The sequence below is a fragment of the Cinclus cinclus genome, chromosome 10, assembly GCF_963662255.1.
Source record: "Cinclus cinclus chromosome 10, bCinCin1.1, whole genome shotgun sequence".
Taxonomy (NCBI): domain Eukaryota; kingdom Metazoa; phylum Chordata; class Aves; order Passeriformes; family Cinclidae; genus Cinclus; species Cinclus cinclus.
In genome coordinates this window covers 8,071,686-8,090,141 of record NC_085055.1, presented here as the reverse complement: position 1 = coordinate 8,090,141, position 18,456 = coordinate 8,071,686, and the positions used below count along the sequence as shown (strand labels likewise).

Here is an 18,456-nt window from a genome sequence, read left to right as displayed (position 1 = left end):
TTTACCTGAGACTTATGGCATTGCTTTGGGAATCATTAAAGAAGAAAAAAAAGTCATACATGAAGTTTATTATGGGGGAAGAACCTCACAGAGAAAACAGATCATGCCACTTTACAATGCACACATGAGGTTTTTGGTTGTTTTTTTCACTGAAACAGACAATTTACAGAACACAACAAAAATGAAACGTAGCCTGCAATACTGTCTGTTCTTTAACTACAGCACTACAATTTCAGCTTGGCAGCATTTTTGCCAAGAAGAACCTTACCAAAAGCATCTGATTTTCAGTTGGATAGGGTTAATTGTAGCATTTCTGCCATTTACACTCTCTCGTTCTTTCTCAAGAGAGCCTCATATATGAAAATGAAGCAGGTTTTGTGCTGGTTGAATTGTCAAGTTTCACCAGGACACCATGGCCCTCTGCTTGCCATGCAGCTGGACACATATCCATGACATACCTCGTGTCACCAAAATGCAGTCTGTCACCTTGTTTTGGGCATGCACTAGCGTGGTGAACAACGTGGGCTGGACTGTGCTGCAAGTTGAAATCACACAATGAGACCCTGACCCAGCTCTGCCACCCCCAGTGGAAAAGGTGGTGATGACAGACAGTGCATCTTGGCCACATGAGATTCATAGGGCAAGGAAGGTACCATGCTGATCAGCCTTACAAGGCAACTTTGCCTCATAAAAAGAATAAAATGTAAGATACTAATGAACTTCCAAAAAGGATTTGAATAATAACAGGATTCCATTCTAGCAAATGAACAAAAATTACTTCAACTTTTCTGCTGTTCTGTTTCCAAGAATGCAGACACACAGACAATAAGACACTTCCCATACATGTGAGAGCATCCACTTGACACAAATGGAGAGAACAGGATTACACTCAGAACAGAATTTCTGCCCTTAGATCCTTATTTGTTCAGGGACATCACATTTAGATACTACTGAAAGGCAACAGTTTGAAAGAACTGTGACACAACATTGAACTGAAGAGATAAATCTGCATTTAAAAGAAGTAAAAGCCACCCTGTCTGTGATAACTTTAGTAACATTTATGTTCCATCCTCAGCACATTCCCACCTTCCTCATGCTACAATATATTAACTAGCATGAAACATTGCAACAGGAATGACATAGTCAACATTCTTGACTAGGAAGATGTGAGGGACAACACATTTTTGTCAACCTAAGTTAGAAGCGCTTGACTTTAGTCCAGCACAGGAATTTTCAGCCTAGAAATGTCCTTCTTTCTAAATGTGAAAGAACAAGATCAAGGGGCACAGGAAGCACTGGATTAAAAGGTGCAGACCTGGCCCTGATACTGACACCTTACACAACCACAGACAATTTTATGAACTTTTCACTATCCCCATTCTTTGTCAAATGAGGTGCCATCTTTTTTAGACGCACACCCTAAATGTTGGCTAATCACTGTGGAGGGCTGTACATGTTCAAATAATTCTATTTTATAATGAAGGAAAAGTTTGTGTACCCCAAAATCTTGTCTCTGCCTCAGATATTAGTCTTTCAAAAGTTACTATCTCTCCTCTGAACCCTTCTCCCTCTTATTCTTCACCTACTAAGCCTGCAATAGCTCCACAGAATTCAGGTGCATTACAGAGCTGGAGAGGCAAAGATCACACAATATGTACAGACTGTCCAAATCTACTTGTAGGTGTTTATAATTAAAAAGAAATACATTCTGCTACGAAAGCCACAGCAACATTTCTGACATAAACTGCAACAATAACAGCACTAATTGAGGTCTTCAAACCTGTCAAATTATCTATTTTAGCTGTAACATCTGTGTGTTCATTTTATGGGAACAAATTGAATTTGAGGCTCCTAGAACTATATCACAATAGTCTGTTGATCTGCAACCACCTACAGTGAAAATACACAAATATTTAAACACCAACAACATCCACAAAAACAAGAAGCGTATTGGAACTTCATTAATCCCTTAAGAGATTTAAAGTTGTTCTTGAGGCAGACACTTGAATCCCTGTGCTGACTGTGCAATGGACTTTGAAGCTGCACACCTAATACATTAGCATTCATGAAGCTAGAACCTAAGGATAATACTTAAATTTGGATATAATTATTTTTAAAGTTATGTTCTTTTCCTAGAGAAACTAGAAAAGCTTTTTTTTTAATAGACAGAATATATAAGTAGAGAAGTTAAATTCATAGAACAAAAATCAGTGCCAGAATTTACAAAACAGAAAATGCCATTTCCTGAGTATTATTCAACTTACCTGAACCAAAAATATAATGAGAAAATAAAAGTTGGCTACTCTTCTGAACTGCTCAAATAAGTTTTTTGGAACAAAATTCCACACTGTATACTGAAGGGGAAAAAAAGGAGAGAGAGATATGAATAATTACAATGCACAATTTTTCAGTGAAATTCACTTCTGCTTCCACTGAACTCTCCTAACCTAAATCTTCTCATTCCCCAGGTCCCCTTCCCCAGACCTTGCTCTTTGCTCATGAGAACTGCTGTATCCAATTTTTGTGCATTTAAAAAATTTCTTTCTGTTTTAAGTACAGCTAGCAGGGAAGTAGGGGTAGGTAGCAACTGCATGTCCTCTACAGGGCAAGTTTAAAATGTTTCCCTCCAACTGGGCCAGGGGCAGCTGGAGTCATTTGGTTGCTTGTGTCCTGGGTAGGAGAAAGGAAATTAATTCCTGCAGCTGTAACATTCCCTGCAACACTACAGCAATGAGGAACATCCCCACCATCAGCTCTATTGATTTCAATCCAAGGACACACTAGGAGGGAATCTGCAACTGCAGTCCACTGCTGACTTATTTTATGCAAAGTACTGGCTTTCAATTTGGCTATTTAAAAAATCCTCATAACCAGTTTTATCCTGCTTTTTAAGTAGTTTGGGCAATACTGGTTGAAAAACTACTTTTCATCAGAAAGCCTGACCAACTTGCTTAATTGCTCCTGTACTTGGAGGAGAGAAGGGTGAGAGAATGAGACAAACTACACATGAAGCAACCCAGCTTTTCCCTCTAAACAGTTCAGAGTTTATTTCATTTTGAACACTGCATAAGCACCACTAGATATAATACAGACACATCAGTATTCTGCATATCTGCCACACTAACACACACTAACTTCTTTAGCAACATATCAAGTGATTTTGCCATGACAAATTGATTCCTTACCTTGGATGATATGATTCTGTTGTCTGCAAACTTCTGAGGAACATAATGGCCATGCTGGGGAAAACGGTTTGCTATATAAATAGTTCTTGTGTCACTTTGATGCGGTGGGTCAAAACCCTAGAACATAAAATCAAAAAAAGAGTTAATCAAGAAAGCAGATTCTATTAACTGCTGTTTCGTAAAATTCTGTGGAAAAGGACATTCAGGTATCAAGCAGCAGTTTTGAAAGAGTAAAAAAAAATACTGTATAAAACTGAAGTCTGCTGTGTCCAGACAATTTTCAAAAATTGTGGGAAAAAACCCCAAAATCTCAATTGTGAGGTTGTGTACTCACTCTGAAAAAATGAAAGAAAAAAACCCTGTCTCAAGGACAGAGAATACTTGCTACCATGCAAACTTGAAGCCCTGCAAAACTTAAAAAGGAAGAAACAGAAATGGAGATTAAAACAAATTTACAAAACCTCACAGCCATGCTTATGATAACCCTAATAAAACAGATTATTGAGAAAAATAGAAGGTCAAAACATACAAGCTATATGTATATATACTGTGGTAACTGGATTTTGAAAAGATTCTCACCAGAGAAAAGCTAAAAGCATATGCATCTGACCAGACAGCAGTATTTTTCCAAACAAGTTCTATCTCCAAGAACTAAGATCTTGTCTCATTCCAAATGTGATTTCCTGCCGTTGCCACCAATTCATACATGAATGGTGCAACAGTGAAAGCAAATTCATGGGGAAAAAAAAAGCATACTCAGAAATACTTATCAATAACTTCCTGCCAAAACAGATGATCTGAATGAGGTCCCTGGCAATCAAAGCCCTGTTTCAATGGTCAGTGTTTTCATCATCTGCTTCTCAAGAGGAAGTGGAACACAAGTGTTAAACCTGCAGATGACACCACCCTGGGACTGCAAGAACGCCAAGTAAGAGAAAATTCTTGACCAACCAGATGCACAGAACACAAAGATCCAGAGCATAGAAATTTCATCTAGAAAGAGAATAAAAGTCCAAAAAGGAATTTTGAAGAAAAATGTCAAAGGCTATAACAGATCACAGGCAAGACATGAGTCATCCACATCATCCCACTGAGAAAAAGGCCTTCAGTGCAGAGGAGGCTGCAGGAGGAGTGGGAGCCACAGCTGAAGCACTGTGAACCAGCTGGACATCACCCAGAGGAGTGCAACGTGAGCCCTGAGAGATCCTGAAAACATGACATATAACGCAAGGCTGAACAATCTAAAAAGCAAAGAGCAAACAAATTAGAGTCATCTAGCCTGGAGGAGAGGAAACTTGGGATATCCTAGTAAATCTCCTGATACATAGATGACTGTTCCATTGAGAAAATGGGTACTTTGAAGGCCAAAGAACAGAAGTAAGCAGGCTTAAGTTGCAGGTAAGGAAACTTATGTCTGAGTATTGGAAAGCAAACTAATTATTTTGTTGTGGAAAGGAAAAATTAAACACCAAAATAAGTCATGAGGAAAGGCTGCAATGTCTGTAACAGAAGGGCTTATATCTAGGTCATTCAAGTCTATCTTTAATTGAGCCTTTCCTGGGGCTACATGACTCACCAGAACCCTTCCTAGCAATAATGTTCTGACCCGGAGAAGCAGGTGATGGCAGAAGACAACCAAACAGTAATAATTCAGATAACAGTCCAAGAAAACTACTAAATAAAAAGTCAAAAAGTTTTTAGACACAAAATAAACTAGTGAAATTAAATTTGAAACTGCTGTTGGATTGGGAATCAATGACCGCCTGCAAAGTGGTAAATTCCAGCATCAGCACCACACATTCCTAATCTTAGAAGCAACTTGCAGAGTTTACACAATCTCCTTGTTCTTTGATGCCAAGAGCAAAGACAACTGATGGCGTCCTTTGCTAGAAAGGGCATTATCAGTTCCACTACCGCAGGTGAGGAAACTGCATTTGCAGTTGTGTTGCTCCACTTGTGAATGAGGCTCAGAGCTTTATCCATGTCAAATAAAAAGTAACACTTCACAGAACTTCAGAAGAGGACACCTCTGTACCAGTTAACTACAGAAGAGAACAGTGAGCACAATGATTGACTCATAAAATGGTTGGTATAACCAACCATTAAGTTTTTTAATTCATTAATATCTTTAATGCAGGTCGTTAGGTATGTTCACATTCAGGATGATGTCATTTGGAAGTAAAGGAATAAATAAAAATTCCTCTCAAACATACAAATGTTTGTGTTTTGCATCATTACTACAGAAACATTCTGCTTGAAATAGAAAGAGGTCTAGAATAATGAAGGGAGAAAGAAAGGAAGAGGGATTTTTCAAAGAGATTTGAAGGAGAACAAACTTTAGATGACAAGCAGTGGAAGGCTGGGCTAGTCACATGCTCCAGGGTGAAAACTTGTTTAAACATAAGAGTGGGGCAGGGAGGCAAAAAGTAGATAGTGGAAAGGATGGAAAAAAATACACAGCATACCAAAAGCAAAATGCAAGGAACTGTTCACAGCTTTAAGAAAAGAAATACAAGCATGAAAGGAAGATGAAAAAAAATGTACCTGTTAACTGCTGGCACAAAATTTAAAGAGAAGAGTGTTTGCAGCAGAAGCATTTTGGATATCTGACATTAGTGACACAGTATTTCTAAATCAATCTAGAAGATGCCACAAATAAAAGTGTTTTGCAAGCAAGAAAAAAAGCACCTAATTAGTAAGACCTCGTACACAGCTCTCTTCTACAGAGAGCTCAGAGAAAATGTCTGGCACTCACAAAATGCCAGACATCCTCACTTTGGAAAGTCAGACTCTACAGCCTGAAAAAATTCCACTCTAAATCAAACAGATGTAAAGCAAGGAAAAAAACACAAAGAGCAAAGAAAACAAGTTGCAGTCTTCTTTCTGACAGTGATAAATTCTAACCCGCATGCCACTTGCTGAACGCTATTAAAAGATAAATATGATTATTCAGTGACTAGGATATCACTGAATTTTTATATGCCCTTTTTAGGCCACTATCTGAGCTCCTGAAGGTTGGTAAGTTTGATGACATTTTATGATGAAGAGTAAAGACCTCTATACAACTCCAGTCTCACTGAACAAGCACTTCTACCAGAATGAATACCTCTGCTGAAGCAGGCTCAGCTGATTAAAAGCAGTAATTTTATTTTCCAGATAAATTAGAATCTCAGGCCATACAGGTTTACAGTTGTGGAGCTTAAACAGTTTAGATTTGCAGTCTATAGAGGTTTAATTCTGTTTTGTTGACATTTGCCACAGAGAAGGCACAGAAGCTGTGCAGTCAGCAGATCACAATGCACATGCAAGGCAGGCTGGGGAAAAAACCCCTCAGTTGTCAGAGCTGTGGCTGGTAAAGGACACATCCCTGACAATCTCAGTGACTTGACTGCAGCCACAGCAGGAAGTGAGTGTCAGAGCTGGAAACAAAACCCACATTTCCTAAGCTTTGTGACCATAACAACTAAAAATCACTTGAAAGTAGCCAACAATTCTGCCATCTTATAATTAGCTGATGAGACCACAACCAAGCAGATCTTCCAGAGAAATTTTAATTACACATCTCTCCAAGGAAAATTCTGCACAGGCATTGAACTTCATTGTTCAAGAGCTGAAATGTCTCTAACTCTTCTCTAACTATGGGGCTGGTCACAGAGCCTGCTCCTGACACTAAACTGATTTGTAGCCCAAATTTATGTCCAGCAAGGGATTTTCCACAGTAACTCTGTGCAGCCAGCAAAGCAGTGCAGAAAGCTCACTGTTTCCTAATTTCACTTAATAGACAGTTCTCTCTAACGTCATTCTCCAACTCAGCTGCAAAAGTAGGGTAACATGCCCTTGTCAAAGGATTTCTGCAGCTAAACAGCATGAGGAGAGAAACCCTAAATTAGAGTCTTGAAAAATGATTAAGTTGTCACCAATCTCTTTCCAAAAAAAGTTAGTTTTCCTGCAGTTATCTGGTGAAGTAATTTCTACCCAAGTGCACCGATCACTGACTTCATAACAAATAATGCTGAACATATTACAAGACCTGGTATTTAAGGCTTCTTGAACAGGTATATTACAGGCATATATATTACATGAATCACCTTTAAATAAAATTTGACCATAAGATGAAGTGACCTGATTTTCTCCCCTTCATGTTGCAAATTAAATCTAGATTTATTAGCTAAAGTTCAGTCCTTCAGATGATTTTTCAACACAAACCAGGCGTTATCTACCCTTCGAATACAGCTCTCATTTAATCTTCAATACACATTTCCCCAGCAGAAATTCTGCATCTGGATGAACTTAATACTTTGGTTTTGAAAACAGCCTAAAAGCATGCCATTTATATACAGTACACAGATACTCTAGTCAAGCTGATTTATAAAGCACAAATAATTCATAGTTTTCATTTCTTATAAATTTGAATAACTTGTCTAAGTAATTTTTACTAAACTTCTTCAGCCATGGCTTCATTACTGCTCTAAAAGTTAGACAAAGATACTCTCTGTGCAGTGAATTAGGCCCCTTTAAAACAGCATAAAAAACGTATCCCAGGGAACTGAGGAGAGATATGTGACTGCAATTTTATGCAATTTATTTCATGAAAGCCACGGGATTCAATAGCCACTTCCAAACAACTCTTTCCTACATTGTGTCTGCATCTCAACCACTGCACCTGGAGAATTGCCCATCAGCCATCAGGTAAGGAAAACTCATCCATCCATTTTCCCACTTTGGTTTGTGTTTTTGGTTTTGTGTTGGCATTTTTTAATCCCAGTTTTTTTAATATGTCATGCCAGTTGTCTGGTCATATAATAGAAAGCTTCCCTGCGAAAGAAGAGTTTTACAGTGCTGCTGAGGAAGCCTTAATAACACATATAACAAAGTAGGCAACCACCCAGGAAGCAAATGTGGATCAGCACTACAAAAAAGATCCTCCCAACAACTGCAAGTGCAACGGAAGAAAAGAAAAAAAACCTTTTGTACTCAGCTTGTTGCTGGAACGTACACATCTACTGCAAGACTTAACCCTTGAATGCTACTCTGAATATATGGCAGTGTGCACAACTGCCCTCCCCACACACTCTACAGCACTATTACATGACACAGCAGAAATTCACAGATCTTTCAGCAAGGATTATTGACATGAGACTGGCAAACAACACACCAATTTCATTATCAAGTTTTGCAATATGGCATTGATAATCACAAATGATCTGACAGGCAGGTTATGTTACAAATTGCATAAACTTAGTATGCTTTAATATCATCTCCCAGGGTTTCTCATTCATTACTCACAGCTTTTACAGAGGGGGGAGAGAAACTAAACTTTTACTTGCTGAAAGAACTTCTTCTTTGTGACCACTGAAAAGTGAAAGGGGTTTGAAAGAAGGAAGCCTGATGCAGCACCTCTTCCTCCTTTCAAAACCCACATTGAACACGACAAAAGCAGCAGCTCCCCCCAAACCCTTCTGAATATCACACACTACTTAATACAGCTAATAAACAGAATAAAACCGTCTCAGAAACTCTTTCTCCTAGGGAAGTGACTTGACTGATTGTGGCTGCAGAAGCTGAACACCACATTTCCTGGCAGACAGCCCGAAAGTCTGCTATTACACTGCTGTCAAGATATATTTTGATTAAAGGTGTTTTGAGGAAATGGATTTTCTTGCTTTGGATTTTCTTCTGAATATACATAGAATACTTTCCCTCTGTCAGATAAGATGATCTATTCACACTCCATGCCCACTTTCACAAGTCTGTGCAACTTAGTACTCCATACAGTCAGCCAATAATTCTTTCAGTCATGTAACTGGGCAATAGTCAAACTGAATTTGCCTTATCAAAGGTTAGCATGAAGGAAGAAACAGCCTCTCACAGCAATTTTAAACACTGCTCTAGCAACTAAAATAGTGAATCAGCTGAAGCACCCTGATGTGTACACAGTGCCATGCAATTTGTACCTCCCCTTTTAAATATCACTGCAGTAAAGAAATAAAACTACTGAAAGTCATGCACTATTCGTGCAACTTCCTCTTCCCTCTTACTGTATCTACAGCTGTCCAAAATATCTGATAATAAATCATGTTGTAACCCTATAACCAGATTACACGATTTTGTGAAAACACACCCTCTAGGCAATAAGGCCTGGGAAATCATGAGGCAATAATCATTCCTTTAACAAAGTTAAAATATGCCTAGTACTGCATTAAGAAAAGTTGTACTGGTGCTCACCACAAAGTCCAGCTCACACAGAGCTCAAATTGCTCTTACTTTATACACTATTTTCTCAGGATGCCCACCAAAAAATAACTTGGAAAAACTCCTACTTAAAATTTTTAAAAATCACTTATCTTCTCTATTTATCTGCAAACAAAACAAGCAAGGTAAGCTGGCTTCATTCACTGCTAACATACAAACTGTGCCAGTTTCTCTGCTCAGATCACTGATGCCAAACTGGGTCTTGTAACATCAATAAAATCAGAAAGGAAAAATGAGCTGAATAGGCAAGTTTAGCTTTCTGCCACAAGATTCTCAAAGGCTGCTAAGCCATGTCCTGTTCCTGCTAGCAGCAAAGCACTGGAACAGAGATTCAGGTACATTGTTTAATTCAAAAATAGTCTAACTTGCATCAATGAAGGAAATGGCTTTCTTATCCTCCTCTACAATCCAAATCACAGTATTTATAAAGCATAATCCATTTTGGACTTGATACGGTAATGCAAACCTAAGACCTTGTAACAGCTCCTCTTTCATGACTGTCTTCAACAGAATGCAAAGAGTCACTTTTTCCTACAGAATTATTACTCCAGTACACAAAGGGGGCCTACAAGAAAGCCAGGGAGGGGCTGTTTACAAGTTCATGTAGTGATTTGACAAAGGGGAATGGCTTTAAACTGAGAGATGGCAAATTTGGATTAGATACAAGGAAGAAATTCTTCCTTGTGAGGGTGCAGAGGCCCTGACACAGGTAGCCACAGAAGCTGTGAAGTGTTCAAGGCCAGGTTGGATGGGACTTACCTGCTTGCCTCAATGTGCTCAACCAACCAAATGCCTGTAATACATTCCTTGTCCACTTCATTTTAGGATGCTCCCTGTCACACACACACAGATCATCAGTAACTTTTGCTCAGATGCTTTTTGGAAGAAAAGAGACTGTACAATAAATGTGTCTTCAGCTCCAGTGAAAGAAGAAACTTAGTGAACATTCAGGATCTAAGAAGCAAGACTCAATCCCAAAGGCAGGGCTAGTTTCTCCCAAGTTACCTTTCAAGGCCAGTCAGTGCACTTTTTCTTCTTCTTCTTGAAAAAAAAAGCTTTATGTAAAGTCCAAGCAGCTGAAGAGATATTGAGGCTTGACAGTGCCTGTAGTCCAAAATGCATGGTCTTTTGCCACGTGTTCCCAAAGCAGCCCATTGCTCTAACATGGAAATAAAGATGCCTTAGAAATTCCAACTACACAGTTCTAATTTCAGAACTAAGTTTTCCTCTGTGGGCTCCAGCAATTAGCTTTCTTTATCTGCAATATCATCTTCCTGTCAGGCATGTACAAAAGGAGAATAAGCAAAATTTTTAAAGCTGAAGGGTGACTTCAGACACCCATTAGGAGACAACTATAGGGCATCACATTCTATAAAATAGGAATTGAGAGCTCAAAAATCACAAGCCACTTTTTCAGAAGACTTCTCAAACCATATAAACTACACTGAGCATGGAAAGTGCTACAATTCTGCAATAATCAATCACAGAAATAGCAGCTACTAAACAGGCCACACTAAGAAATAGAGAACCAAGACAAGAAATGAAACGTTTAACACACAAATCCTTCACATACCTCGAACCACCACAGGATCTCAGAAAAAGAGCCCCTTCTCCCTCCTCAAGTGCATCCTTTCTGTACATTCCCTTCATTTGTTAAGTAGGTTTATAGCAGATTTTCAATATTAAATAAAACATTCAAATCTGTGACAGGCTACGAACTTTCCCTTAAGACTAGAAAGCAGCTCAAATTTTGTAGATAGCAATTTCACCATAAAAAATGACACTTGTCAAGTCCATGACAGGAAAAATACAGAGCAATCATACATTCCTTCACGTACTGGCATACTATATACACTATTATCTTAAAATGAAATGCTGTTTACCCTCTGCTTTGAAGAATCGTTTATAAAAGTATTTCACACAAGCATGAAGGGCTCCTGTTCTGGACTATTCATACAGCCATTATTGAAAACCCTTGTTTTCAATATTTGGATTTGTTCTAGTAGGCAATAGCTATTCATGCCAATCAGCTCCTGCACTGTGAGTCTAATTCCTACTTTCTTTCAGCACAGAAAAATCTCAACAAACCCTTTCCAAAAGCATCTTTCTCCAAAATCATCATTAAATAATAAACCTGAAGGCTTTTTCAAAATGTGTGCTAAAATCATACTGACAACTGCTGACAGTGGCTGCTCAACAAATTTCACAGGAAGAAAATTTATTTCACAGCTGGAACTGTCTAGCTCTTCCTTTTAAAATGCTTTGAGAAAGCCTGCTCTGTAAAACACTACAGTTTTGAGTCTACTGCATCCACCCAAGAGCATTTTTAGATGTAATTCCATTTTGAACATGATTTATGATTTAAATGTCAGTTTAATGCCCTGCTTTCAGACATGTGTACAGACTAGTCTATCCTTAAAGCATGCTAAATCTTAAGCTTCCTTTCCATTTTATTGCAATTCTCTTTCCAAACAGAAATGTAAATATCTACAAAAATGTGCACAGCCACACCAAGTAGTACAAAAATGTGCAAAGGAGTAACAAAATGCAACAACAGATGACAGAATATATTTTGGGGGATAAACCATATGAAACCTCTTCCTCTAGTAAAACATTTCAGGATGAAAACAAAGAGTTTGCCTTTTGTCTACATCATTATCTCTCCTTCCCATTTACAGGAAAGTTCTTTCCCAGATTTATTTTTACTCAAAGTAAACAAGGAAAAAAATATCATCTTAAGTCACTGCATGTGGGAGGCCAAGGAATTGCAGGGGTTTGTTTTTTAAATCACAGTGTAGTTCTCAGTCCTACTTTCTATCTTTTCTACCATGGTCTGTACTAATGCAAAGTGGTTTTCTCAACAGCAGGTGAAAAGAGGTTCGTATTAAAAAAACTATAGCTGCAAATATGTCACCTGTGTTTTGCAGAAGATATGACCTTGCATTTACAGAGACACTTTGTCACATCTATTTTGCTGCAGTTCTTATCTGCTTGCTTTACAAACAGATTTTGTGTTAGAAATGGAAGGATTTTTTTTGAGAGGTAAACTTTCTCCTGGTGACATAATTACAAAAAACAGTCATAACTACTGAACACATCACAATACAGTCAAGAAAAAGCAAGAGCAGATAGTCAGTGAAAGTCACAAGTCATGACACTTTAAATGAAATTTAAAAACATAGTTATATTTTTCTTTTATAAATTCTGTCTCTCCATCCCAGAGGAAAGCAAATGTCAGTTTTAATGAAGTCAGGCAACCCATTTAAAACTAGAAAAACAAATACCAGTGGTATCCAAAGCACATGTTGAATGTTACTAAATCCAGCACATATTTACTTGCCTTAGATTACAAATTCTACCTTCCACTGAAAGTACAGAAACAATCTCTTAGCAGTAAACAGAGCCTTCCGCCCATCCTACCAGATACTCCCTATTGACCAGAACACACTTTTTGCTCATTGTCAACAAAATTCTATTTTTCTCCCTCTTCTCCCTTAGTCACATAAAAACCATAAACAGACAGAAGTTATTAAGGGAGCAGGACTCCATTAATGCAGGGCTCATACCATCAATTAAATAGTCCTATTATTGAGTGGTAAGTGGAAATTTTGCACAACAAAAATTTGCTGATTAAAAAGCTCATGGATAGGAACAAAAAGAAAAGAGGATGGGACAAGATACAAATCAAATATCCGAGTCTCACAGCAAGCCAGCACATCAGACAACACGGATCTTCCCATTTTTAAAACAGTCTTTGAAAGAATCCATGTCAGGAATGGTTTGATTATGTTCCGGTATGCAATTCTTAGAGTTTAATTTTCATGAGGTAAGACTTATGAATTACACACAGGACACAACGGATGTCTCCATTTGGAGCAGACAGCTGGCTGAAGACAGGGCCAGGTTTGGCACGCTTTGGAACACACTGTGCTGCAAACCTATCAGTCCTCAGGAGCCACAGAATACAAAGAGAAAATAAGGTTAAAAGACCCAAACACATCAGAGCACTAGTCCAGCAGATCAAAGAATATGTCTTAGCAAAAAACAAGGGCCACATTTTCTCCTGTGCTAAGTTACAAGAGGGGAGTCCTTGACCTCCAGCTCTCTAGCTACACTACTCTAGCAAAGCAACGCAACCTTTGGGCTGCTCCAACACACACCTTACTGATCCCTCGGTGATAATTCAGAAGGTATTTCAGGGACAGTCTGAACCACAGGAACACTTCTGAGCAAATACGCATTTATTTTTCTAGCATAAAATAACAAGCAGTTAGCTTTAGCCAGAAAGGGAAAGAGACTTCATTGACAAATAAGAGGGGGGAAATTGTACTCCAGAATAGCAAGGTGATTTCAGAAACTAGATTTTCAGTCACTAGATTAGTTTAAAATACTTTGGCATTCAGAAAATAGGGGGAATTGGGGGGAAGGGAAGTAACTGCATTCAGTAAAATGGTTAAGTGAAAATAATACACAGTTGTCAGTACAACCAATGAGATAAATGCTGTCCACCTTGTTCAGAATGCCAGTAACTGCAAGGTATTACAAAATACCATCTGTCCTCTCAGAACATCTTAACAGGAACCAGCATCTGAAAGGAAAAAAAACAAACCACCCCAGACATACAATCCGCCAGTGCTAATCTATTTGAGGACATTCCCTTATTAGTAGAAATTTTTCATTAGAACACATGTAGAAGATGAAAAACACTCCTACAGATACTGTGCTGGCTGTGAAGGGTGTGAGGTGTGACAGGCACTACCTACACAGAACAGTCAAAAACATTGCCTGTGATCACCACACAGTGCAGCCTATGGAGAACTTCTGGACTTGATAAACTCCTGACATGCCTCACAGCCTGAACCTTCTTATGACCATAAAATAAATGAAATAGTCTGGTAACTAGGTTTCACTGTTAATCTATAGATTTTATCTTTCGTTTATAGTTAAATACGAAAGCTGCATTTGCCCAAATACCCAGCTCTCCACAGCACTAAAGCTGTTGTGCACTACAGCATTCAGGTCCTTAAACTGCAAAGATACTCTGCCAAATCCAGCACAACACTTGTCTTGAACTGTCATTTATAAAAGAGGGGCCAGGCAGGCAGCTCTTAGGTTTTCTCCATGCAGTATCCTTTGTATTTCACTGAGCTGTTAGATAACAGATCAAAAGGCTTGAACTCCTCAAAGCAGCAATAGAAGAGAAATCCTGAGACCCTTCTGCAATTGACTGGACTAATAATTTAGAATTATGCAGCTAAAATCACACATACAAGAGTATTATACCACAATTTTCAGAGACCTCCTTGCCAGACAACCAAAGGTCTCAGTATGTTCTGTTAATGGCACTGCAGCAGCTCCTGCACTCCACGTGCACCATCAGAGAGCGGCACAGCCCAAACGCTGTCAGAAACCCACCACAGGAGAAGTGGAACACAAAGTCCCTGGGTGATAAAAAAGTCACTGTACTCTTGTTTTGTGTTGGTACTGCACAAACTCGACCACAGGAGCCACAATAGCACTTTGTACACAGATTTGCCATGAGGTCTAACCCATCGTATCTGGAAACGCAAATAAAACATACTATGCCATTCCTGAATATTAATGATGCTTCCTATCAACTGTTGTTCATCCGGTTGCTTTTTTCAGGCAGAGCTGGCTGCGCCTGTGGCATTATGCAACCCTGCAAATCCACATGCCTACTGCTCTCTGAGATCTCAAGGTAACAGAGCTGGAACCCAAACATCTCTCCGGCCCAAAGATTGTCTTTGTCATGGCATTTTACTCAAAGCCATGAATTTACTGTAAGCCCATTTGACTCTGTATTTTTTTCATTACTAAAACTTCAGTACTTCCAACTATTAACTACATACTATAACATCACATTGACTAGAAAGTTAACGACTTACTATGCAGCTTATTTAGCATGAGGCAGCACTAGACAGAGAAGAACTGATACACTGTCTCTGTAGGGTGGTGTGAATTGTTCTGGAGCAAGAAAACCAGACTGAAGGGCAAGATACCAAACAACCTGATGACTTGTGTCACGCAGGCACTGAAGGCTGTAGTACTGTCACCAATTTCTTAGATACAAAAAGTCACTACAAAACATCTAACTTCAGTTAAAAAAACTGTTACTGACTTGTAAGATGATAATAAGGATGAAAGAAGTCTTACATTCTCAGCACGTCTCCTCAGAGGACTGCTCACGCATTTCTATCCCTTTCTGTAGCTCTGCAGGCATGCACAGGACTTCACAGAGAAAGCACAGCAGAGTCACCACTTTTAAAACTTAGCTAAAATAGGCTGAATTCCATTTTGGAATTACTTTAAGCTCACCTGCTTCATTCTCCCCCCTCTTAACAATGCAAGTTCTCAAAACCATATAAACTCATGAGCACTCAGTATATGAAATACTGTTCTCTTAAGCAAAAAAGAAGCTGCAAAACAATTCATAGGTTTCATACAGAGAGTACTTAATAACTATCGAAAAGCACTTTCAGCAAAGTACCAATCCCTCCCCCTTTCCCAATCCCTTACTACTTTTCCAGCATTTCTGCACACCGACGTTTTTCTTTTGTGTTAGTACAACATCCCACTTGCATCACTCCCACACATTTGCCTGATTCCAACCCTCCTGGCTGGATGAGGACCCCTTTTGTAAAACCCATTGCCACATCAAGCACAGGTACAAAAGCACACTCCAAAGGCATCCAAACCCACGCATTCCTCTCTTCTCCTCTCAGACACAGATTTTTGGCACCTTTTGATTCAAATATTTCTGTCACCCCACTCTTCCCACTCATTCTCGTTATTTTGTCAGCATCCTTCCCCGTGTTTTTAGCCCTCTGACATTCTTTCAGAACCTAAACATCACAGCCATGCGAAGAAGCAAACATATGCTGGGATCTATGTTAAACCAGCAATTACACACAAGGATGAGTTGTCTGAGCGTCTTTAGGAAGAAACATGCAGTGTGATACCTATCTTAGGCCACTTTTCATCTTTATGAGCTGTGAAACAACAAAGCCATTAACATCTGTGACGTCTATAGGAAAAAACCCCACAAACCACATATCATTGCAATAATTTTTTCTCATCAGGACCATATTTAGATGTCTGCCAAGAGTCTTGACTTTTTATCATCCTGCTTTTCTACTACACTAATTCTTCCCTGTCAAAACTAGTGCAAGTTTTAAACAGTAATTTTCCACCCATTTCCTTTAAGAAGCACTTAAACCTCCTAGTGCCAAGTTTATTTCTCATCCTGTTACACTAATCTTTTACTTTCTATTAAGGGCAAACAGATTTCTGGAAAGCTGGTCAGTGTACTACTTGCAGTGAAAAAAGCAACCATGTTTGATACACTAATTGCTAGCACTGATACAGTCCTAATCTAAACTCCACAGAAGGTGGTATAACGCTGCTTTAAAAACCACACACACAAACCTCAAGCCGGCTTTAAGTGGAAAAAATGACAGCTATGTTACACTAAACAGACTTTTTTTTCCCTAAAGAACGTGTGTACGACTGTAACAGAACAGAAGAGTACAGTCAGAGCTCAAACAGAGCAATTAATTTCCAGGTCAGTAATTCTTGGTGTCAGACCAAACTACTGAGCACTGTCAAGCTGGCACTGAGACCATCACCACAACTCTCTGCCTCAGACACAGAACTGGGAAAATCTATGGGCCATGGGAAACAAGGTCAGGGAAGAACAGAAGGAAAAAAGAAAACACAGAAAGTTTCTTTTCTTTTTTTTTTTTTTTTTGTAAAAAGTGACGCAACAAATTAAACAAATCATTAGTGAGACAGAAGCTTTAACAACTGAAATCTGAAAACCTAACTAATGTAAGGTCTTGCACTAACCTGGACAACATCTGTGATGCAAAGCAACTCCAATGAATGGAAGTTATTTTACAAATTCATCATTTAGAAAGAATTTCTGCCTTAGAGAAAATGCAAGTAGGATAACGCTGGTCGGGGCAGGAAGCCGGCCAGTACTTCAAATCAAAACAGTGACACTCGATGTACTTCCCTGCTACAGCAGCACAGACGTGACAGCCACGGCCGCCTTGTTTCCCCTGCTCGCTCTAACCCAGCACAGCAAGCAGCGCCTGTGTGGGGGCACAGGCACCCTCGCTGCTGCCTTTTCCTAGCGGCTTCCCCCGCCAAAAGCATTTCACGGATGTTTTCCTTTAATTTCTTTTACTTTCAAACCCTCAGCACGCAGCGGCTGCAGAGCGCTGGGGCACGGAGAAATATTTGAGAGAGACGCACGTCGGGTGAAAAAGCTTTAAAACATTTCGCAACGGGAAGGAGGAAGAAGCTGCGAATCTCTGAAGTGTCGGTCCAGGGAAAAAGGCACCGTCATTTCTCCGGGAAGTTTGGGGAGCCCTTCCCGAAGGGGGCCACATGAAAGGGACCGCGCTGTCCTCTGTGCCAAAGGGGGTTTCGAGGGAAAAAAAACACACAAAAACCAACAAAAAGCCAAAAAACCCGAAACGCCCCAAATCCTCGGAAACGGGTTGAAAATAAAATTTAAAAACCCGTCCATAACGATCAAAGTACAGCCTGCGGGTCTCCCCAGCCCCTGCGGGGGGAAGGACTCCCCTCCCTCCCGCACCCCGGCCCTGCTCCCCCGCGGTCCCACGGCCCGGGCAGCGCCGTCGGGACAGGGCCGAGCCGAGAGCCCGCCCGGCCCGGGGGCTGCAGGGAGGCACCTACCAGCTGCTGCCGGACCCAGCGCAGCATCCCCGGCGGCGCGGGTCGCGGCCCCCGCGGCGGGGCTCCCTCGGCGGTGCCGCGCCCTCCCTCCGCTGTCGCCGCCGCCTCAGGCGAGCCGCCCGCCGCGGCTGCTCCCCATGGCGCGGGGCCCACGCCGAGTCAGGAGCGGCACAGCCCCGCGGGCGCCCCGAGCCGCGGCTGCCGCCGCCATCACAGCACGACCGCTGACACTCGGCGGCTGCGGCCGCCCGGGAAGTGACGTGGCGGGGCGGGGAGAGGGGCCGGTGAGAGCCAT

At 40.3% G+C, this 18,456-nt stretch overlaps 1 protein-coding gene across 1 annotated transcript in view; it reads right to left on the bottom strand.

Moving 5' to 3' along the window:
- ATP11B (ATPase phospholipid transporting 11B (putative)) overlaps positions 1–18,188 on the bottom strand; it is a 61,856-nt gene extending 43,668 nt beyond the window's left edge. Inside the window, 3 exon segments of the mRNA XM_062499406.1 lie at positions 2,265–2,354; positions 3,186–3,302; positions 18,162–18,188. Coding sequence (XP_062355390.1) covers positions 2,265–2,354; positions 3,186–3,302; positions 18,162–18,188 — 234 coding nt within the window.
- Positions 18,189–18,456: the final 268 nt, after the last annotated feature.